Source organism: Aptenodytes forsteri, unplaced genomic scaffold (genome assembly GCF_000699145.1).
Source record: "Aptenodytes forsteri isolate BGI_AS27 unplaced genomic scaffold, ASM69914v1 Scaffold166, whole genome shotgun sequence".
In the NCBI taxonomy this organism is placed as follows: domain Eukaryota; kingdom Metazoa; phylum Chordata; class Aves; order Sphenisciformes; family Spheniscidae; genus Aptenodytes; species Aptenodytes forsteri.
Window position 1 is genome coordinate 9,838,552 of NW_008796110.1, and position 25,282 is coordinate 9,863,833.

The window sequence follows — 25,282 nt, forward strand, 5'->3', positions numbered from 1 at the left end:
CCCTGCTCTACCGACTGAGAAGGCTGAAGGTGCACAAGAAGCTGGGAGGGGGCACAGCCAAACTGGCCAAAGGGACATTCCATACCATGTGACGTCATGCTCAGTATATAAAGCTGGGGAAGAAGGAGGAAGGGGGGGGACGTTTGGAGTGATGGCGTTTGTCTTCCCAAGTAACCGTTACGCGTGATGGAGCCCTGCTTTCCTGGAGATGGCTGAACACCTGCCTGCCCATGGGAAGGAGTGAATGAATTCCTTGTTTTGCTTTGCTTGCGTGTGCGGCTTTTGCTTTACTTATTAAACTGTCTTTATCTCAACCCACGGGTTTTCTCACTTTTACCCTTCTGATTCTCTCCCCCATCCCACTGAGGGTGAGTGAGCGAGCAGCTGCGTGGTGCTCAGTTGCCGACTGAGGTTAAACCACGACACCACTGTACAGAGTTTAAGCATCAACTACTATGCTGGCAACAGGAAGCTCCTTCATCATAGACCAAGGGCACAAAACTTTTTTTGAGGGTCAACATCTTTATCTAGTGTATGATGCAGTCATGTAAAACTCCCTGTTTATCTTATTAAGCAAGGCCAGAAAATAAGGATGAGATAGCTCCGCTGCCTCTCTATTTCCTCTTCCTCCAAGTATGTTTTAAAAGTAAAGCCACCAAAACTGTACTTTGAGATTCCCAAATCTGTAGGTATATTAATTCGATTTGTTCTGGGCTCCATCTACATGTTAGTTACTGCTCTGGCTATTTTCTGGATCCCCAAAAGGCTTGAGAAGGAGATAAACAACTAATTTTTTCATCCTGCAGCAATTCTGGAAATTCCCAGAAGTGTAAACTGTAGCTACGTTGAAATTTTTATCAGACAGGAATTATTTTTGGGAAATGAAGAGGTCACTGAGTGAATGACTTTGGATCACGGTGTTAGTCTAAGATCTCAAAAGCCCTCCCTTATCTTGTTTTATGGAGTTAAATCCTTCTCAGTATCTGGCATTAACAACATAAATAAAAGCAGAAATAATGTTTGTAAAGAAGGTGGCCTTCATTATTTCAGTCTGTTCATGCTATAACAACACACTGTTCATTGTTTCAGTTGCCTCCATGTAGGTGACCATCAAATCACATAAATCTCAATCTGAAGTACACCGAGAATAATCTGAAGGCAAACTTCCATCTGCTGCCTAAACATCTTGCTTCTATCTCATAAAAAGTGAACCACGCGGTAACAGTAACACACATACATATGTATATACAGATACATACATATAAACAGTGCAAACTTCAGGCACTTTTCTCTGCAACTTTTTAATAAATACCTGTTATTTGTCCTGTTGTAGAAAATGCTCAGTTAGTATCAAAATTCCAGTAATTTTCAAAAGTGAGCACAAAACCCATGCAGGTTGACTAGGATAATGGATGGGTAACATTAAGCATATGTAGATCATCAAAGTGTCTAATTCAAGCTATATATGTTTGAAATACATTAGCTGCTTATTCACTATGAGTTCACAGTATAAGGTCCTCTCTTCTTTTTCTAATGCATACACCAAGAAAATCTGAGTGCTCATTCAAGGAAAAAGAAAATAAAAATCGTCGTATGTTGTAGCATTTATTTAGTTGGACTTTACTATTATTTGGGTCTAATTTCTTTCTTCTGTTTGTAATAGCTATTGTGATAATATCTGCTGAAAAATATAATTGCTTTTGTGTGTCTGCTGTGTGCCTGAGCATCAAACATTTTGTTTGATCATTATCCAGGATCGGTAGGTTACTTTTTTTTATTTATTACAGAGACTGCATGCTCAGCAGGGAATGATTTCACATAGCATTTGGGGGTACATGTTAATATATCCCTTTGGGGAATATAAATGAATCAACTGTCTTCCTTCACTTATCTTGCTGGGATCTTAGGATACAGCCTAAAAAGCACTCTCTCTCTAGAAAAGTCTGTAGAAACTTCAGTTTCAAGCTCTTAAGCATGATTTACTGTGGGCACTCCTGAGAAGAATATAGTTAGACAACTCAAAGAATGAAAGAATGGTCAAATAACACATAAAAAAAGTGGAAATATTATGAAAATTTCAAGATTGATCAAACGTTAGTTAGCTTATGGAGCAGTTATTTACAATTGTGCTAAGCAATAACCATTAGAGTAAATAAATAATCAAAATGATGGAAAGGGAAAAGTTTAGGAGCAATATTGTGACTGAAGTACTCTTTGCTCAATCAGGAAAGGAGAAAGCCTTCAGAGAATTGTCAGCATTTTTATCTGACAATCGCTTGCTAAACAGTGGGTTTTCCTGCTGGCTGGAGGGTTCAAACATGTTTTGCAGTACTGCAATCCCATACTGTTCAACACAGGGTTGAACATAGAAGAATGGATGCTTGTATAAATTTATGTGTGTGTGTGTATAAATATGTGTGTGTGTGTACGTATATATGTATGGTTTTTGTAAGAGCATATAATTAAAAATAAAACCAGAAATAAACGTTTCATTTTCATTGGAGAAGTGATATTGAGGTAATAACTAGAAAAGGTTGTCAGTGCTTTCCTGAAATAGAACAAAGTGTCACTTTCTAGTAGAAATTCAACTATTATTCTATCCCTCCTCAAGAAACTAACTCTTCTTATGAACTTGTCAATTATTAGTTTATTTTAGACTGTGGTTTTGGGGATGCATCACTGATAAAACCCAGCTGAAGCTATCTGACCAGTCTTCATCCTCTCAGTACTTTCTCTCCATGATGATATGCAGTGTGTCTTCAGCTCTGAAAAGCATTTTTTTAAAAAAAAAAGGAAATTGAACTCTTTACAGCTCTTCTGCTAAAGCATGTCTTTTAACTTTTAACTAAATGTGTGTGTAGGGAGAGGAGGGTTCCTATGCAGTCTGCATTTTTTTTCCCAGCAGTATCAATTGGATAGATAAAGGGAGACCTGCCCCAGAATATTGCGTAGGCTGGAGGTTAGAATATTGTGTCTTGAAGTACTTGCTGGGGATGAATAAGGAATTTGAATCTGCCCTAATCACTGGGGTGATCTACTTTCACCTCTGCTTAACCTAACTCTCTCAATTCCTTTTCAAACAAATGACCAAACGTGAGAGGCTTTAATCCAAAGTTAATGATGTCCTGATGATAAGGGCATTTGTTTTTCTTCTTTTACTGTGGTGGAATTGCTCATTAGTTTTTAATGAAAGCTGGGTGTGGATGAGGATGAGGACTATAGAGCTGAAAGTCAATACAAAATAAGAGAAACATATAGGTTTAGGAGAAGGAGCTAGGATTATTACCAGAAGCTAACTGTGGCAGGTTGCTTACACTGAGTTGCTAAGGCTGCATCTGGAAAACCACAAACAAATACATACCAAATGTCTAATTTTCCCTTTGTTTGTCTTAAAACTCTGAATCTGGATTTTGATGTCATGATTCATGTCTTTGTGCATGAGGCTGGGATTTCTGCATTGCACTGTGCATAAGCTTAAAGTTTGGAACAAATTAGAAATTGTTGCTAAGGCAGAGTGAAATGTCCCATTATCAGAAGGTATTTCAGACAGAGAGGATGTTGCTCTTTTGTTCTATTATTTGCAGCCAGCCATCAGGTGATCTGTAGGTGAAGTTTAAAGAATTGTTTTGACAGATAAAATAAAAAATATTTATCAGTCTTGGATGCTACACAGGCCATTGCTTTCTTTATGTATTATGCACTGGTCATTCTCCTGAGGTGCTTGAACAAAGAATACTGCTGTTTAAAGAGAAATTGGTAACAATGAGTTATCCTCAAACTTGATGGCTTGAGGGACACACGGCTAGACTTGCCTGTTTTCCACTTTTCTTCATGGAAAAAGGAAAAGTGACTATAAGTGGAGTAGAACTCAATCTGCATTTAAGAAGTGGATTTATTTTCCAGAGATATTTTTCCTAGTGCATTCCTGATGTGCTGCTAGCTGCTACTTGTGCATTAATATTTGTAATGTGCTTGAGATTTTCATAGTCATTCTGACTCTTTCTACTTGCACTGATGTCTCTAATTCAGGCATAGTGAAAAATGGTTATATGTAGATGAGGAAATATTTTTACTGAGGAAAATGTGATCTTAACTTTTTGAGAGGCTGATTTAGAAAATCGTCAAGGAACGGTGACTGCTCTGTGAAACATCAGATATGGATCTGGCTGGTAAATGTAGGGATGGTTGTTATTAATTCATATTAATGATCTTTATAATTTCTGAATGACATCTTTGGGAGACAAAATATATTCAGTGTGTAAGAAATCTCATCTTTTCCCACACATTATCACTTAAAAGGAACATGCCTGAATATGAACTTTCATATAAGGAGAATGAAAAAAACAGTGTAATTTAGGAGAGGTGCAAACAGTTAAATCAACAGTTTCTTTTGTTTTTCTATTTCTTTCTGTTTTGAACAAATCCCATTTTCAAAAATTATTGTTTGTTACCTCACTCTGATATCAGTGAGAGAGAAGTACTGAACAATTACTGGTTACAATGTTTTGGGTTTTTTTCTCCTTCATTGTTTAATTTGTTCTATACCTGCTGTGAAATTTCAAAGATAGAAATTGCCTATATCTGCGTGGTTTTATGATTTCCATAATCAATGAAATCCCACTGTTACACTAAAAACCTTTCAGGAAGGCATCGATATCCATCACTTCAGAACTAGTCTCTTACCTCCTGTTCAATCACTGTGGCTCTTGAACAAAACATTCTGATCACCTCTTGAAAATCCTTGTTTTAAAAGTGCCCGTGTTATTGGCCAGTTTGAGCCTGCTGCTCCCCCTCTTACCAGTCCTTTGCCATTTTCATGAATTATAATCAGAACGTTAGTATAAAGTTTATTTTTAAACTATTCTGGCTTCAAATATTAAAAATATTCCTGATTCATAAGAACTATCTACAAGGAATTCCTTGAAGTCTTTCTGATAAATTATGTGTTTTGGTTAAATATGTCATTACTGGCAGAAAAGTAACCACACTTAGAACAAATACTCAGATCTCAGATTTAGAGTGATGTTTATTCAAGGTCATTACTGTTTTTTGCACAAGGAAGGCAAATTAAGGGAGAGGTCAGTAATTACATTACAATATATACATACTAATCAAGTGAAAACGCTTACATGGGGAATTTCAAAGAACCTTTTGAAAGTAAGGTGTTAAACCAGAACACACTTTTAAAAGAGTAAACTTAAAATTTGTCTTCATTCAGTCTCTGAGAAATGCACAGTTCATCACATACATTAAATATTATTTCCATTACTTAAATTTTATATGAAAATATTACAATCTGAGCCTAAATGAATTAAAAATTAAATCAATTAACAGTAATTTTTGCAAATATTTTTAATTTATAATAGCTTGTAATAATAAAGGTGTGTTGTTTTTTCTTAGACTGTGCTCTGATTGAGAAAGAGAGGTGATCAATGCTCAAATGAGTGTGCATCGAGGCCTGCTAGGGAGCAGCATCAGAAAGTGCTGTGGATAATCCAGATATTTGAATCATATGAGCATCTAAAACTTGATTAATTCCTCCCAAGACTGACATTTAAAATATTATAAAAATGTGTATTCTCAGCCTGATAAAGAACATAAAAGACAAGACTGAACTGGAATATACAACTTTTCAGGTAAAATTAATGGTTAATGGTAAAAAAATATTACTGTACATGATATAATGATTTGAAAATTCCAGTGATGACTAGGGAATCAAAGTATGGTCCTTATTCATGTTCACTGCTCCACACTGCTTTGTGAATTTGATTTTCAGGCTTGATAAACTGTAAAGTGAAACTATTTGATATTTTGAAATTCAAAATTATGCTTCTTGAGTTTTGTTTCATATATTGAAATATAAATATATTTAAAATATTTTGACACACACACAAAACCCCAAACCACTTTTAAAATGTTTGGAATACTTTTTTGGCTTCATATTAAAAAAAAATTGAATAAGCCTGAAACTATTTTTCTTTTTAACGTTTGGAACTGAAAATGAACTGCAAATGCCTTTAGTCATGAAGCAGTGCAGACAAGTTTTTCATCCAGACTCATCTCAGCTTTGCTTTTTAAGGAAATGTAATCTTAGTGTGCTACCAGTTGACCAGAGATGAGCTCAAAGGTACTGGTCTGTTGTGAGGATGGCATGGCCAATGCTTTTAGGTGTGAAAACTGTAGTATAAAGCTCTTGCGATTGCATATCTAGCAGGCTGTATTTGGAGTCTAATACACAGAACCCAAGCATCAGCAGAAAATCAAAACCATTTGTTCCTTCACTGACTTTCCTATATACAAGCAGCAAATAAAAAGAATTTTTTAAACAACATGAAAATACTCTACTAAAGTTTGCATAGTTAAATAATTAAAAGTGAAGAATGAAAGAAAAAAAGAGGTAAAGTATATAGAAAAGAAAGAAATTTTATGGTGCACATATGTCTACATTAACCTGTCAAAACTACGGTAGAATAACACTTCTAATAGTCCTATCTATTAATATGCATCCAGGAAGTTGGAGTATTCAGGCTGGGCATGGAAGTTCAGCTTTGCTTTCTCATAATATCATGTAATGTGTGGTCAGAATCCACTCAATAAAACATGCTTATAGGAAAATAACTTGAAGTGAAAACATGGTATTGCATTAAGAAGCTTTGGATAAAGCTGAAACTTTCAGAAAATTTTACAACTTTTTTAAACTTCCACAATTCCTTAGGCAAGGTTTACCTAAATTAGTGATAGATATTAATATAACATAGGGAGATTTTTTTTCCCCAAGTGAGTGAATGACATGAATGTTTAAACACAATGTGATGTTAAAGTTTGATGAGGAATTCAGGTTTTAAGACATTAATCTATTTGCCAAGGTACCCTCTTCATTGGCAGTGGGACATTCTACTCTGAATGTTGTGGAGCGTATTTTTCATGATAAAAAGTATGTTGAATATTGTGGTGTTTGTAAGCAGGTCATTTTTCAGCATCTGCTTTTCAATGATGGTTTGCAATGAGAATGATTACAGTAGCTTCACGTCACGGTGGAACATCATGATTGATGCTATATCAAGGAGAACATGGAATCTCCTAATGACTTTAATAGTGTCTATTTCTTTGTGGAATTTCTTTTCGTTTTCTTAAAACAACGGGAACATTACTGATTTTATAACCTTATCCCCTGTCTCAGGTCTCCTAGAAACCCTGAACAGAAGATCATTAAACGAGTGATTGCTCTTGAAGGAGACATTATCAAGTAAGTATTTTAAGCCTTAGTCTCTGAGTCTTTATAGGAATAGTGCAGCTTTTCAGTGGATTTTAAATCAGTATCCTAGACAACAAGAACTTTCTAGTATTTTCTTTCTATTTATTCTTAACAGGGATGTCAGCATTGTACCTGTCTCCTTTTTAATGAGAGGAGAAATGCTACACAAAACTGCTCACTCTCTCATGAAAGGTACATGGGTGCAAATAATGCTTGTTTCTTAGAATATCTCTGTCACGTATCAAGGCAGGCAATTGTACAGCATTTTTCAATAAGATTATAGGGCTGTAATTTTTCATTTAGAGAGTCCAGCTGCTGTTTCATACTGTGGTTACAAATAAAAGCAGGGTTTTTTTAGGGTTGGGTTTTTTAATTTGTTTCAGTTTTTTGTTTTTGTTTTTAATTTATTTTATTTTATTTTTGAGACAAAGAACCCTCATAGATGACTGCCTTCACTGCAGTGTATAGGAAACTGCAGGGAGCATGGTGGAACTGACTTGGAGAAAATTATTCTATCAGAAAAAAATTGCAGCAAGAGTAGACTCTAGAGTACTTCAAGACTTGGTTTACTCTGACAGATAGACCTTCCTACTGGGGCTGGTTGGAAATAAATTACTAGTAGATGTAAATCAAAAGTTTTTGTGGGAACAGTATTATTTTGATGCAAATGCTTGTTTGAAAGGGTTTCCTTTTCCCAGGTACAGAATAGAATTGGCATAGAACTGGGAAGGTAAATCCCTAGTTTCCCACACTAAGATATGAATGACCCTGGGAGTTCTCGGACAATATGGCAGACTGAGCCTCAATTCATTTAGGTAATGATTCTTGCTCTGGTGTAGTGAATACTTAAGAAGTACTTGGCAGCTGTGGTTCAAATAAAGGATTTGAGTGTGGTCTCAATGAGCCCTAGTTAATAGCAGCACTGGTGGGCTTTTGGGCACTATGGAATATGTCTGTATCTTTTTTTTTTCCCTCTTGCAGTTGCTATAATTTCTGTTTTATTGAAAAATTCCAAATCATCTCAGTTTGAGAAATGAAAATAAATTCTGACGTTTCTTTTGAAGCAAAAGATCTGAAATAATAGACACTAAGAAGATAACCTGATGTCCAAAAACTATGGACATCTACAGCTAAAACTAGCTATCACTTTAAAGAACTAAAAACATAGGAGTAGTGTGTGCTACTGTGTGATACCTTTTATAGAACTATGCCCTTAAGAAGGTACTTATTCCTTGATGTAGTTGATATTAGTGCTGTAATTCATATAAGTGATAAGACTGGTATTCATGATTCAGTATTCCTTATTCATTTCTCTAGCAATGTCAAAAAGAGATAGCAATATAAGGCAACTTCAAGTGTTACTTTTCCCTGTTCTATATTATTAACATATTTGTCTGAATTTTTGAAACTGAATGTAGTTTTTGATAATACAAAAGACATTTAATAACTTAAATTCCAGCTGTAGGAAATTAATTATGCTGTACATTCAAATGCCTTAAGACTCTGAACTTTTCATTAACTTCTGTGGGTGTTCTTGGCCAAATGGACAAAGGTGTGGGGCTTAATAGCTGTGAGAGTGTGTGCAGAATACTGATGAGCCTGTACGTTAGTGAATCACTCATGGGTACAGAAGACTGTACAATGATCCTCGTTTGTCTTTGGTAAAACAGGTTAGATTATTTTATTGATAGAAATATTAATCTCAGTAATTCAGATGTGCATTTTTTCTATTTGAACGCATGAAAATTGTCCCTGAGCCTTTTGCTTTAACTGTAGAAACTAGTTTTTAGCTAAAGAATAAATTATTGGTCTATTATAACTTGATAAGTTTTTATTACATATTATTATCCCTTAATTGTGTATGTGTAGGAAATGTAAGTAATACTTGCCACTTTACATAGCACTAGGGTAAAGCAAAAGCTTAGATAATAAGATAAAACAGCAAAGGTGGCAAGATTTTTCTAAAATATGTATTATTTTTGCATTGATACTGCAAGCATGTATGTGACTATTTGTGACTGAAACAGACAACTGGAAAATGAAAGGATGTGTAGGAAACAAAAATAGAAGATTTAAACTCCTATTTGATGTCTGAAGACAGTCTTTATTACAAACCAAAAGGAATTGGTTTTGATATCTTAAAATTTTATGTCTATAGGTTTTTATATATTGAATTATTCCTGATCAGCATACAATGATGCTCTGAATGAAACTGAAAATAACATGGATCATGTACAAAAATGTATCCAAAAGTATGGAACTCCTCCCTATTGTTCTGGCTCCTTTTTGATATGGGTGAACATGATGCAAAACTAATATATACTGACCTTAGAGGAACATTTGAACATCCTTGTTCCTAATATCAAGTCTTTGAAGTGGAGTATATATGCCTGCATGCTAAAAAACCCACTTCTTTCAGCCTTTTGCTGCTCCATTGATCAATCAGAATTCCTTCTTGCTGAGAAAACATCCAGTCTCACTGCAGAGCAGCTATTTCAGTTCCAGGGTACAGAAAAGTGGGCATCATCAGTTAGATATGGTGGGGTTCTAGCACTTATGGGGCTGTTTGTGGGTACAGTGGTTTTGCGGAGAGGTGGTGGTTATAGAGTTGTGTTGAATTGGACATTTTATCTGGAAGGTTAGTGCAATGTACAAAGTCTATCTGTTGCTCTGCAAATTTTGCTTGGTGTCATGTGACAGAATTAATTAATACACACTTTCAATGGTGAGTCTTCCAGTCTTCCATTGTGAAGAAAGGTTTGCAAATAATTGTGAGTTGGAAGGTGTTTTCATTTAGTGCTCCATGAGCTAGATGATCGACAATATCATCTGTGAGTCTGTAGTTATGCTTTCATAGATGAATGAATTATCTTTATTCAATTTATTTGGTGCATGGTTAGGGATAATTTGTCACAAAAATGCTGTGTTTTCTCATGTTATCAATGAACATAAGTTAGTTAGCATTTTACTATTTGTTAATTACTGAAAGTAATGAAAGATCGAATAGGCAGAGCCATTAGTACCATGGGAAAGGTTCCTTATGTTTTGACTTGAGTCCAGATGTTATGACTCCACAGCAGAAAAATCCTGTTCTTCAGTTCTTCATTTCTAAAAGCATTAAACAAGATAAAAATTGTGACATTTTGAAAATAATAATGACTGACTTCTAGTTTTTGAAAAGGAATGTAGGTGAGAGGTTCATTTTGACCTTTCATTTTGTATTTTTCAGGTAGTCAGACATTATGGACTACATAATACTTCATCTTTTGAAATATGCTTTGAGGGATTGAAAAATGCTACAAACTCACTGAATAAAAATTCTGGCATTTCAATTTTCTGTTCTTGTTTCCAGTCTAGTTGGTAGTCCAGGTGAAATGAGTTTGGTAGTGTCTTGTAAATCCCCGGAAACATGTAGTACATGCCACAAACCTATAACAGATAATTTAATTTGGATAAGCTAGTAGAACTTCCTCCTCAAAAGAATTTAAAGAATAGACAGAAAATCACCATTTATCCCTTGAGAATGAATCTGTAGGTCAGCTTGTATATAGACAATATTGCAAAGTGTAGTTCCCATAGATCAGGTTTTGTTTTGTCTTCCATGGATTCACAGAAGAATTAACTTTAAGTAGGAAATCATTACAATGGTTCCTGAAGACTGTTTAAATGATAATTCTTCCAAAGGAAGCCTTCTTTTAAAAGTCAATATAATCTAATTTGTTAAAAATTAATGTTGGTATTATGAAACACTTTGAATAACTTGAGATGGAACTTATTAAAACTCATTTATCTTAAATGGACTAGTGGAAATTCAAAAATCTATAGCAATCTATCACAGATGAGTTATGGTATGGTTTCAGTAACACAAATAAATGAAGGTTTATGCAAAGTAAACCAAAATTGGGATTAAACTAGTAACATTTAAAATTAAGTCTGTTCAGTAACTTGCTGAACTAATTTGTTTTCCATCTGTCACAGTTGCACAGGTCTGCAGGAGCTTGGTGTGCCAATTCTGTTTCTTTTGTATAATTGTTTGCTTCTTAATACTGTACCTGATTTAAGAATGATTTGTGAGCCCCTAGGAAGAGTAATTTTAAAAAGTTTTGTCCAGGGATATTGTTAGGCTATTTAGGACTCAGTGTTCTGAGGACTGAGTGGTTCAGAATGATGTTGCATTTAAGTGTTGCATCTTACAAAACTGCTCTGAAGATGTGAATAAGGAAATATTCCTTGTCTCTCAGAGCGTGATAATGCAGAGATAGACCATTATATTATTAGGCTGTAGGTCTAAACCAAGCTCCAGTAACTTTTCAACTTTCACTACAAGGTCCATCATTAAATTGTAGAAGCTATTGCCACAGAATGTTAGGAAGGACAGAGATATAAAGGGGTTCGAAAAAGGAGTGGAGAATTAATAGAAATAAAGCCCATCGGCAGCTATTAAATGCAGCAATCACAGTATAACTTCATGTACTCCTGTTGTCAAGTTCATGCAGGTTGTTATATTTCTTCCATCAAAGATCCCATACTGCCTTAAAATATAACCAAAATCCGGTCATTCTGTCCACTTGTTGGAGAACCCTTTCAGCTTCAAACAAACTGTTCACTACTCCATGCTGGTGTTTGGTTGTTTTTTTATCCTCAGAGAGTAGGTGGCATCCAGTATCCCTTCAGTATGAAAAAGACAATCAACAAGCTTTCTTACTGTTTTTTTCCACTGAACTAGCTCAATTTCATTGGATAGTTGTGGCTGGTATTTGTTTTCACTGAGGACCAAGGATCGTTGTCCAACAAAACAGCTGTCTTCATGCAGAGATTCTACTACTTGATAGCAACTTGTGTTAGATTATACCACAAAATTACTGCCTGCCTCTAGGAAGCAGAATAGCCTTCAGAAAAACTCAGACTTTGTCAGTGTTGTGGCACAAGAATGTCTCTATAGGTGATATCTTCAGGGCAACTACCTGGCAGGAATTGCATCCAGACCTTTGACGTTTAATCACACAGAAATAATTTTATGTTCACTAGTGCTGTAGTAAGTGTCTTCTTGTTCCCTCTCCACCCCACCACCACCCCGACATACACGCAGAGACCTCTGATAACTGTTCCGAGGTACTGGTGATGTGGTAAGGTACTCCTTGCAATGGCTCAAAGTTAGAATGGGAAAATGGATTATCAGTAAAAAACATCAAAAAACTAGGAATCACAGTTGATCATGATACACAGGCTATGTTTATGGCTGGATCCTATTCCCTTCTTCCTCAAAGTCTATTGTCTTTGTCTTTGGGTTGTGAGTATAAATCTGTGAGTGTGGGGATCCACATTGACAAGAGTGCTAGTGGGACCGACAGAAATGAGAACTGATTGTACTCTACAGAGACACAGCACTGTCCTCAGAGATTGCAAATTTTGGAACATCTTTCCTTTTGACTAACTAATTGCAGTCTTCAGATAGTTCTGTCTTTGTACTTTATGTATCTAAAGGATGTAGTAGCAGTCAAACTACCCATTAGACGAAAAACTTCGTCTTCCAAAATATTTTTATTTTGTGGCCATGTGCACAGAATGCATATCTCATAGGATTTATGCAGTTTATTTTGCACTACTTGTTGTTAGGTACCGATGGGATTTTTTTTAAGCCAATGAAAGCTTTTGTTAGGTTCCAGCTATACTGCTCTGTCATGACTCTTCAGCATTGATCGTATCCTTGCAAGTTTCCTAAATAGAGTTTCCATTGATTTTGATTCTATTTCCATATGCAGAGTCCTTGCATGACTGGACTCTATTTCTGTAAATGCAAATGATGGGAATGTATATTGGTACAGAGTCTTTTAAGCTATAAAAACAGTCTGACAAGCCCGGGATGAAGATTTTCTTTATCCATAATGAATTTCTAAGGTTCTATAGATCTTTAAGCCCAGTAATGAAGGTCTGCAAAATTTGGCACTCTTCATACTCACTATAAAATATGGATAAAAGTTTTTGCTTTGCATTAGATTTTGGTTGCCTAATATTTGAGGAAGGTGCATGAAGAGACAGAATGAATAAGAATAGAAGTTTGAATTTCAGGAAAAAGAACTAAAAATGTGCTATCTTTTGTTTTCAGAAAATACAGGATAAAATGAATTTTCACAAAGGCAAAAAAATATGAAAATGCAAAAAATGAAAAGACATAGTTTTCCAGACTAATTTTTTACTTTTTTTTTCCACATTGGAAAGTGTGAGTGTTAATATTATAGCAGTATTTACTCATTGCTCCATGCAGTAAGGTCTTCATTCCTTTAATATCCATAACATTTTAAAGACATATTTTCTTCTTAAGAGTACAGATAGCGGCAGTAAGATTGCTAAAAGATCATGTGTATCATCAATACCATTTCTCTGATATTTCAGTTGGTTTCATTTGTCAAAATTCACTGAAAACAATGGAGTTACAATGTAGACCCAGTGTGACCTCTGGAAGTCTTAATATTAAAGGAAAAAAGACAATGTAGTATGATTCTCTGCAATAACACTAGTTTTCACAGAGTTACTATTCAGACTAAACCCAAAAGTACTAAAAATTGAGCATGCAATTGCAATTGCAATATGTACTCAGCTGCTCTCTATTAATGTGCATCTGAACCAAGACACAAATGCATCTACAGGAGGGAGAGAGGGGGTTTTTTATTATTTCTTCCTTTTTTTCTTTTTTTTTTTTTAGTTCAATTAGAGAAGCAGCACTCTAAAATGCAAAAAGCAGCATCCCTTTTAGGATGGCATATCTGTGAACACTGTGCATAACGAGTCTCAGTAGTGTTCAAAGACTATTTTAATCTGCCAGAGTAATAAACTGTGGGGAAGTTTTTTAAATGCTCTGTAGGCACCTTGGAGTATTATTTCTCATGGCTTTCAATAAATCCCTGTAGTTATGCAGCCCATGGTTATTGTGAAGTATACTCCAGTACATGCAGGAAGTGTATCTGCAGACACTTATTGCCAGCATTAGCTGTAGCTGTGTGAAGTACCATTCTATCTTGTGCTAATTTATATTATAGTACTAAGAGAAAAGAGGCAGACAAGTACTTTATGTCTTTATCATTGAAAACTACAACGATGGAGAACAGAAATCTGGGGAAGGAGTTGGGAAAAGTACTGTTGAAGTATCATGGCCTGTCTGGACTGCGCTCACACCAGCACCTGAGAGCATGTAACTTTTGCTGTTTTATCCCACCATTGGTCAATTGTGAAGTTCTCTGCAGTGCAAATATCCAGCAGAGTTATGATCACCAGTTCACTTCTCCTGACTGCCTTACACGTGCTGGACACCAAGTAGAGACCAATGTAAGAATGGATAATACGACTAATAGGCAGGTCTTTATTTTCTACAAAATTATTTTCTAGGATGTTGAGGCCTTTTGATAGGTTTTAAACACAAACATTATGAACAGGGCTGTGATACACACAAATGCTGTTTCAGGAAAAGAAAAATACCATTGTGTCATAGACCACACATAGACTTCTGTGTCCAGTTTTGGGCAGGAAAGACATCGATAATCCAGAACAAGTTCAGCAGAGGGCCCCAAGCCCTCAAACTGGTCAGACGCTGCAGCACTTGCCCTGTCAGGAGAGGCTGGGGAAATGGGACTTGTTCAGCCTGGAGAAGAGGAGGCTTTGAGGTCATCTAACAGCAAGCCCCCAGTACCTATGGGGAGGTTAGCAAGGAGATGGAGCCAGGCATAGTGGTGCAGTGGGCATAACTTGAAACAAGAGAGGTTCAGACCAGATAGAAGAATAATTTTCTCCATGAGGATGGTCAGGCTGTGGGGCAGTTGCCAGAGAAGCTGTGGTCTCCATCCTTGGAAGTGTTCAAGACCTGACTGGATAAAGCCCTCAAAAACCTCACTTGGTCATGTAGCTAACCTGGTTTGAGCAGGAGGTTGGACTGGAGACCTCCTGAGGGTTCCAACCTGAACTATCCTATGATTCTATGATATCTTTTACTAATTTTCAAACGCATGACACCACATTTAGAGGAACGTGATCTTTGTTAGAAGCTTAAACAAATGCAGTGTATTCATCTCATTTAAAAGAGAATGTCTTTTGTAGGCTTTTTTTTTTAAAGAAACACATTTGATTTCTGTTTCACTGAAAGTTGATTTGCTGCCAAGACATCAGATGGTTATAAAAGACATGCATACAAGTATAATCATCTCCATGGGAAGCTCAATAGGTTCTTTTTATGAAGATTTTAGAAAAAGTGAGCAGCGATTGAATAAAATGCACTAACATTTAAAAAATCCAATAGTTAATAAAATGCTTTCATGTATTTTAATTTTCACAAATTATTTCCTTTTTGCTTTCTAAGCTACAGTTACAAATGACATTGGTGGTCTGAAATTTGGCACTGAAATCCATTCTTAGGAATTAGAATAAAGGATATGTTTAGTAAAAATGGTCTTTGTTCTGAGCGGTTTAGGACTTCATCTTCTCAACGTTTAGATGGCTGCTTAAGTAGTTTCTGGGTAGAAGTTGAGGTCCATGTCAATTCTGATGCTCATCTATATGTATCACATTAAAAGTTCAGTATGACAAGAACAAAGATGGGGGTAGGAGGAAGGAAATAGTATTAAACCCATTTTATAGAAGAGGAAGTCAGGATGAAAGATGGTGGTGTAGGCTTATGCTCATATAAGAAGTGTGTGGGACAGCCATTAACTGCACTCCCTGGGTTTCTCATCTCATAAAATGAACAATAAGTTCCAGTGTTTGTCAACAACAGATTTTTCTATGTGTACTGGAGGGCAAACAAGGTTCAGAACCCGGTAATTCTGTGCACTTTCCTCCTGTAAATCGAAAGGACAATTTCTATTAGCTTGAGCAGTATTAGGATCAGGGATATCGTTATGTTTGCAAATTGAAGGAAAACATGCTGAAACAGAAAAGTCTACTCTGAATAACGTAAATAAATCTTAGTGGTTATTTCATTTTACAGCAGTGCAAAAGTCCTCTCTCTATCTTACTTGAATGTACTTAGGGTGCTGAACTCAGCCAGTGACACGGTGAAAGAGTCGTATCCACCTACCAATAATGGGTAGAAATTATATTGTGAATTAGACTCAGTATGGGGTTGTTTCATTATCTGCATTGTTATCCTGGCTTCGGAGTCCCAAATGATGACTTTTTTTTTTTTTTTTTTTTCTGAATTCCTTTGTCTCCTTTGAATGAAGAATTAAGCAGACTTTCTGTTCATTTCAAATCAAGTAATGGTCAGGTAACTGCAAGTGACTGAGTTGGTGTTTTTTAAAGGTATTGCTTTTCTCTGCTCTCCTTCCATTGCTTCTCTCTCTCTCTCTCTCCCCTCCTTCCTTCAGTCCCCCACAGCTGGAGATACTGCTCCCTCATGTGATTCATTTAAGCTCACCACGTGCATGATACCACTCCAGTCTAAAGAAGAAGATTAATTTCCATCTGCACTCATGTGTAGGGAAACAACAGCAGTTGCATCACTTCTGATGCTGTATATGAAAAAAACACAGTTCACCTCCAAAGTGTTCTTCCTAAATGCTCATCTTTCCAATGCTTTCACCTGGGCTCCCTTTTGGAACTGCTGAAGGCAGCTTAAATGAACACCATGTACTTGGCATTGCAATGAGCTGACAGGGACCACATGTCTGCTTACCAACTCCAGCTGAAGCACAGTAACTTCTACAAATGCGCCAACACTGCCATTTATGATCATCTGAACATACTCTCATAGTATCAGAGTCTCAGCTGGTATGAACCATCTTAGCTCTATTAACGTTAAGGGAAATAGGCAATTTAGTCTAAATACAAATCTGTTTAAAACACTTTTTGGGATAAGAACATATGTAAAGAATACAAAAAATGTCACCTCTTCAAAGATTTATAGTTGATTTTATACATTTCATATTTTTCTGTTGAGTAGAGTAATAGATACAGAATTCTACACAGGATGAACTGATGATGCTTTATCTCTTTTTTTTTTTAATTTAGAAAAATAGTGTAAAGTTTCCTATTTGTTTGCTTCTTTTCCTTATTAGATTTACAACCTGACAAAGTTCTTTAGTGCCAGTGCATATTTTATAGCACTGTTTGTCAGCCATAAGCAATAACTGCCCATGTTTTAATTTGAAAATTTTGAACTTACTGTGTTTGCTATTATGTAAAGCTTGCAAATATATGTTGGCAGAAATATTAATTGTAAATTGCTCATTTAAAAAGATTGCCTCCATAGTTTTGCACTGCAAACTGATCTTGAAATGAGGGCCTGAATAGTTCACAGTAGCTTAACTAATAAGGTTTTGAAATTGATCACCCCAGTGGTTATGAGATTCAAATGAGAATAGGAGGGAGAATGACTATTATCTTTTTTCGTTATTATAGAACTGACTATTGTTGACATTTTGCTTCTGTGAAGTAAATTGTGTGATGAAAGTGTAGTGTATTTTGGGTATAATGGGTAACAAGTCATTAAGCGGGGTCTCCAGCATCTGTGCATAGGGGAGCCAAAAATATTTTCTGCTTTACCGTAGTCTGTTGGCAGTGATTGCACAAATAATTTCTGCTCGCTGACCATTATGCCACAAGCTTTTTAATATGCAGCCAAAAATATATTATGATAAACTCTATGTCATGTATTTCTAGAACTTAAGGTATATCCCAGATAGATAGCATTTCTAATGACTAGGTTTCAATTTTGTATATATAGCAAAAATAAATTAGTATTTAATCATTTATTATAGCATGAAGGGGAGCAAGTGATAAATGCTGAAAAAGATTGTGATAGGATTTGCTATAATTGAAAACCAAAGCATAGTGCCTTACTAGTAGATGTGGGAGTCTAATAAGTGATGGACCTCTAAAAGAGATAGAATAGAATAATGGATGAGGAAATCAATGAACAGATTAGAAATAGCTACGTACCTAAAAAAGAAAGGTGACCTTTAACAGATTTCAGGGGACTGACTTGGTGATTGGCTAAATTAATCACAGTTCCACTGCTAGTGCAACTTTCTGTGCAAAAACCCCAAAATTGCCTACATGCAACACAGTGGAAATGGATGGCATGTATAATTAAAAGTAGCAGTACCGTGTGTCTATTCAGGAGTATTATGGAGCATGTCTTGTCATATTTCCAATATAGTATATGTAAGCCTGATCATATTTAAAAGAAGGATTTAGATTTCGAGTAATAAAAGTCATTCTACTGTTTCTAAAGCTTGTGCAGTAGTTAAAACTTTAATTAAACAGGTTTTCAAGAATGGGGAATAGAGACTAAGTTCATAAACCAGAAGATATGCTTTGTAAATGAAGAAGAAAGCTAATTAAGCCAAGCATAGCAGCATAATATTAATTTTTAAAAACACTTCAAGCATATTTGTAGTAAATCTTGTCACAGCTATTGCATATTTCCTAATGAGTTATTCTACAGTTTAGATTCAGCATCTATGCTGCCAACGCTCCACAGCCAGGTAAAAAATTGTATCTTTAGGCATTATGCTAATGTTTATTTCAGCACAATTAACTCTTTGAGCCCAATTGATGAAAAGAAAAGGGCAAAAATGACCTAAGGAATTTTTAGGTACCAGAATATTTTTCATTCCTGTAAGTTTTATTCAGCTGATGTTAATTCTAGTTTCTTTGCAAGGAGACAGAGGTTAATATGGAGCGCTTGTGGATCTCTATCAAGAGCTCCCTCACATGGGATAGAAGAGGGCTAAATTTTGTCATAGGTATGGAAGGCAATTAAGGGAATTAGTGAACTGCTACATTTCCTTCCATATGAAGACAAAATTCAACTACATGTTTTTACATTCTCAGATTTAGATAGTTAAGTTGAAAGCACTTTCTGATGTTTGGCTGCAGTGTTTGTTTGTGCTTCTATGTTTCCTCAAACTATTTATCTAAAAAATCTTGAGCATTATGAATTATTTGAAAGATGTGATAAACCTGTTAGGATGTTGCTTCTTTGGTTGAGTTTCTGTATTTCTCTAAAGAAAGCTTTACTTTCCTGAAAAATTACTGAGAGATCCCTAATTCTTGTCATCTTCTGCTGGGAAATATTGATGATGTTTGAACAGATTCAGTTAGATCAGCTTTAGATATGTTCTTTTGGGATCTCTACTACATAGAATCTGAAAATTTGGGTCAATTTTTGAAGTAATAACAAATGCCTGAGTACTTTTTAACCAAACTGTTTCCCTCTGTCAATTCAAATATTGCTTTTTTTCAGAGAATATAAAAGTATAGTTAATATTTAATTTTTCATAATTAATTTCCTTCTTGCTGGGCCACATAGACTTAAACTTATTCACTGTTACAATTAATAGCATCCTTAATCTTCTTTCCATCATTCATCCTTGAGATTACCCAAACATGGGCAAAAATAGCAGATATATCAGGAATGCTACATACATGTCTACTGATTTTTGCAGGCTTCTTAAAATATGGTGTATTCTCTGTGTTGCTCAAAGGCTGAGCAGACAGGCTTACCTCTGAGGTCCATAGCTGATGGACCTAATGAAAAAAATAACTTCCTTTGAAAATTAAAAAAAAAAAAAAAGAGAGTGAGACAAAGAAAGAGAAGAGAAAGCTACACCAGTGGCCAGCCAGAAAGGAAGAGACTGGGATATCTCCAGGCAAGACTCCTCTTCCCATCATTTTCTCCAGTGCCACAGATATTCCTCTGAACACTTCCCGCAGTGACTATAGAGTTACAGCAGGACCAACTCCGTCTCCCTGCTGGTTTCTTTTACATGTTAGTGCTGATCGTGCTGACTGCAGCACATGGATGAGGTGCAGATGTTGCACTCATTTAACTGGTTGTGAAGCTCTGTGCGTGTGTATTTCTGGATATTGCTTCTGGGCTATTTAAATAATAATTGTCTACTAATGTTATCTACTAAGCTCTACATATTCCTGACCATAAAGTTATAAACCAAAAGCTACGAAGGGAGAGATGAAAGAGGGGCGGGAGAAGGGGTGACTTAAACATCAGTCATAATCCGTTCTCACGAGAAACCCAACATCAGAGACATACCAAAGTCTTGCAATTCGATGACGCAAGGCCATGAGGACAAGAGCATTTGGGAGTACAAGGTAAAAGTATTGCCACAGCAGCCTTGGGGTATATCAGTGAAAGATTACAAAGTCAAAAGCAGACTTCAATGCTACCAGCAAAAGGTTACAGGACTGTAAATGGAAAGACCCTAATGTTACAAACCTTAAAGCACAGAGCAACATCTGTACCTTTCATTTCTCTGTGGATAATGTGAATTTTTACGATGATGATGAAAAAGAAAAGCCAGACCATTTCATAGGTAGTTTGAGACTCATTATTTAATGTGAAGACTTAAAAATTCTGCATGGACAGAACTAACCATTTATAGTAGAAATACCTGCATCAACAGTTAACCAGCTAGTGTAGTGCAGTGTAGTGTAACTCATCCTATAACCCCCTGTCTTTTCTTTGAATTTTTAGGAAATTGTTTCTGTTCTCCCCCCCCACACACACCAGCCCTTACCCCCCGTGTTTATGTATCCTCTATACATTTTTGTACCAGTGCTAAAGTCAGTCTGTAAGAGCCTCTGCATAGGTAATTGTGTTCTGTTCCTGTGTATCCTTTGATGTACATAACAGATTTTGAGGAGTCTTTTAGAAATATTTACAGATCTGAATACACTATCCCTTCATACACAGGCATGTGAAGATAATTTTGAACATGCCAAGATATGTTGGACGTCTACTCTTTGGCCCACAGTTGTCTTTTACCAGAGTTTAAGAAGTTTCTGGCAAGTTTCATCTTTTAGCTGCTCAATTCTGTTCCGCTGTACTTAACTGTTAGATGTTGACTTGTTGCCAGGACAAGGGCAAGAGATTAACAAATGTTGCTGAAGGATGGTTTTTCCTTCTTCTCTTAGTGGCTACTTCTTTAAGGGTTGAAATAAAGTGTTTCCTGCTATGAGCACTTTCCATGTTGTATATTCAGTGTGGAAAGAAAATCATGTAATTTGTATTTGAAATTTTTGAATCCAAGGTCTTCTATAATAAACCATTGAAAGTTGAGTGATGAATTTAAAAAGTCTTTCTCTACAACCTTTAATTTCCAAAGGAAAACTGTAAGTTTTACAGGCTTTATAGGTGGGATTCAGTTGCTTAAACATACCTGTCTAGTGGCATTTTAGATGTTCTAGTTATCCTGTCTGGTCTTATAAGCTACAGATTCAGAAAGGCACAGTTCTCTTGAACATTGTGTTATAGCTGCCCTTGTCATGAGGATGTCTCAGTAGACTACCTAAAATAGCACCAGTCACTTATGTGTAGGCACACGAGCCACTCTTCATAACAAATTAGATGGTTCATGAGAAGCAATTAAAAATATCATGCTGAAGTTTTGGCAAACATCCAGCAACCTTTTGGGGCTTAAATCTTTGAGTCATTTACTGTATAGAAATTGTTCTTTGAATTTTCTTATATGTACGTGAAGTTAGCTTAAGGATGGTCTACATCTCTGGAGTGTAAGGAGTACACCTTTAACAGCAACGAGTGAAAACTATTTGTATTTGAATCATTCCTTGTTTCCCAAATATACTCACTGGTTGATATTTGAAGAATGGTCAATAATAGAAGAGTATCCCTGATGTTAAGGTATGTGAATAGCTTCCAGTGTAATTGTCTTGTAGACATTATTTAACATATGATGCTGGGAGAACTGCTTTGTTCTGGAGAAGAAATTTGTATAAAGCACTGGCTGTGACAGTCTACAGTAAGGACAGAAAGTGACAAGGCCCTGTTTTTGCTAAATTTGTAAGCCCTTCTAAATATTTTTTACAGTGTACATGGATTTTCAATTTGGATCTAGAATACATAAATCTATTCATATAAATGTATTTTTATATATATGTATAAGTGATGTACACATGAATGAGAAAAAAACCCTGCCAAATTTGTCAAGAATCAAGAGGTATAAGATAGGTCTGCTGGGAACAGAACTGAAAAATAGATTGAAATGAATCATGATTCAACTATTCAAACCTAGATTCTGTGTTATCACTTTACAGGCAACTGAAGCTTTCAGTCTAAATATAAATTAAGTGTATAATATATGCTTAAACACACTGACTTTAATTACAATAAATTCAAAACTTCCGTTACTGACTCGAGACAAGTTCTGCTTAGATTAAAATAGAACCTATTGGAAGAATAAACTTCATGTCTCTAAAAACAAGGAAAGATTTCTAAGCTGGTGTTCTGAAGTACCTGAAACTCTCCATCTGACAGTCACAGCGGCTGGCAATAAATGCAAATTTGAAAACAAATTAAGTTGAACAACTTAAATTGTTTTGCTTTCCCTCTTGTTGGGCTTTGTTTGGTAAAGTTATACAACAAAGATATTGTCATGAACAGGACATCTCTGAAAACAGGATTTGCATCCCTGTAGAACTGCAGAAAGACTGAAATGTTTCACTTATTCTGAAAATTAGAAATTTGCCAGAAAAACCCCTGAAATTCAGATTAAATTGAACATAGCTATTTTATTTTCAGTTTTTAACCTCAATTTTAAAGTATTGCACAGATACAAGTGTGATTTGCTACAATAGTTATTTCTAATGTCAGACATGTAAACATCATCAATTGTGATCACCCTGCAAGGTTCTGTGCAGAGAGATTGTTGGATAGGTCAGCAGTTGAGAGATAATCAGAATCATTAGTCATGTTTATTCCCTGTCAGCTTTTCAGATACTGTAATTAAGTTAGGTATAAAGATCTTATTACCGAACGGAGTCTGTAGTCCCCAGTTGAAGATGCAATACAGCGTGAATCTTGAATTCCAAAATAAAACCTGTGGTTCAAATTGGAGCTTCACAAAAGAAATCGTGTTTGCAAAACAGAATGGAGTTCCAGTTTCACACAGATGTATCTCCACTCCCTCTCAGCCGTGTTCTGATTATACTCATCTTTGGATATTTAAAATAAAATTAGTCTCAATTTCTGACCAAATCACCATCAGTTACTTTTAATGTTGTTTTAAAAGTTTCTTAAGTCTTGACTACATGAGTCACCAAACCACACTCACATCAGCATAATATCAGAATGCCATTAGTATCACATTATTGGCTACAGTAGATCAAAGCCCTGGGTAAGTTTAAAACCAGCTGATTTCAGACAGACAAAATCCAGTTAAGAGCTGTATTATCATGAAGCTCTGTCTGGCTGTGCTGTAACCCAGACATTCAGACTGTCAGAAGGAAGAAGGGGACCCATTACCAAAAACTAAAGAATGCCAAATGTATATATAGAGATAAATGCCAGGAAATTATTGTTAAGTTGCAATAGTTAATGTGCATTAAAGCTAGTGAGAATTCCTGAGAACATTGGCTGATAGAAAATTAGGAAAGCTCTTATTAAGTCCCCAAATTAATAACCTTGTGTTTTGTAAATTTCTCCAAGCTTTTTTAATAGTCACACTGTTGTCTCAGTCCTGTTGCAAACACAGTTTCTTCTCTGCTCCCAGGAACAGTACTTGTAATTTTGTCCTTGTGAAAATGGAAAAGCTAAACAACAATGACAGTATGAGGGACTGAAAACCTGACACATTTCCACAACTCACTAAAAATAATAGGTGCAGATGTCATTTTTCTGCTCTTCTTTGGAAGATGGTCTGGAGATTTGTCACGGTATGGAGCATCTCCACAACCACTGTATTACATCTTTTGGGCAATGCCTGTAGCAGAAGCAATAGCAAATACAATTTTCTCTTGAGTCTTGACAACATACTTTGATTTATATAGATATTATGAAACAGTAGTTTCAGGATTTTGATATGTTACTGAATATATGATTGTATAATATACAGTTAATATAGCTGTAAATAATTCATAGCTGGTCTTCTAACACCTTCTATTTTCTGTGGTCGTTGCTTTAAAAAAATGTTGAGCAGTAATCTTGATAACCCCGGTAGCAAATCTGCAAATACATCAGTGACTCTTCCAATATAATATTCAAGTTAAGTAATTTTTTTACGTCTTGTCTATTTTATTACAGTGGAATTGCACAAAAAATAAATTAAACCAGAGACTTCTAGAGTTTCTAGCCTGGGGGAAGTATATGTTAAGTAGTTAATTTATGTTTATTTCACTTCATTTAGAGCCGTGTTTTTTTCTGAGATTTATACTGCATTGTACTGGGAGATAAAACGTATGTTTAAGAGGCTAGTAGTAATAGCTGTCTGAGATTGCCCTTCCACCAGTGTCTACTGACTTCTAGAAGTGAATTAATGTCGTTATTAATGTCTAATATGCTATAGCCTATGACAATAAGTATAAGAACATATTTAATCAAATGTACTGGAGAAGTTTTTAGTTCCACACGTCTCTCAACCACCTGTATCCTGTTAAGAACTAGATAATCAGTCTTACTTTGCATGACTCTGATATATTCCATATATTTGTTGGTATAATCAATGTAAATCAGTCTTCCCAGATGTAAGTTCGATAGGGAACTACCAATCTGTATGTGATTTCACGCATTGTTTGTCTAAATGAAAGATCCAGAAGCAAGATTTTGCACTGGGAACATTAAGTAGATTTGATCCCCAAACTAGGGGACTTCTTGTCGGTAAGCTGATGAAGGTATGGCACTGACATCTGTATAAGCTGGAGCTTTTTTCCTTGCAGTACATATATGTTATCAGTAATCCTCTTGGAATTGGAGATGCTAAATTCAGTATAATTCCAATGAGTTGGTATTCAAAACAAAACAAGGTATAATAGTAGCTGACAATACAAAAAATAGGAATATAATGTTTTTTCCCAGTCCGTAGCATGGATTAGGGCAAATCTTTTCTCCCAGGAACCTCCATAAAAAAATACCCAGTCAAAGAATCCAGCTTCTCTTAAAACAAAAAAATAAAGAAATTAAAATTCAGAGTAGACTATTTCTTTCCTGTACTGATGCATCAATATAGGTAGTCTATAGTCAGAGATTATAAGGTAGCTTGTCATGTACTTTTTACTTCACAGAGA

The 25,282-nt window shown here is 35.7% G+C and overlaps 1 protein-coding gene across 1 annotated transcript in view; it reads left to right on the top strand.

Moving 5' to 3' along the window:
• The window catches only part of IMMP2L (inner mitochondrial membrane peptidase subunit 2), a 504,342-nt gene that overhangs the window by 327,438 nt on the left and 151,622 nt on the right, over positions 1-25,282 (top strand). Inside the window, exon 4 of the mRNA XM_009286836.2 lies at positions 7,181-7,246. Coding sequence (XP_009285111.1) covers positions 7,181-7,246 — 66 coding nt within the window. The remainder of the gene's footprint in view (positions 1-7,180; positions 7,247-25,282) is intronic.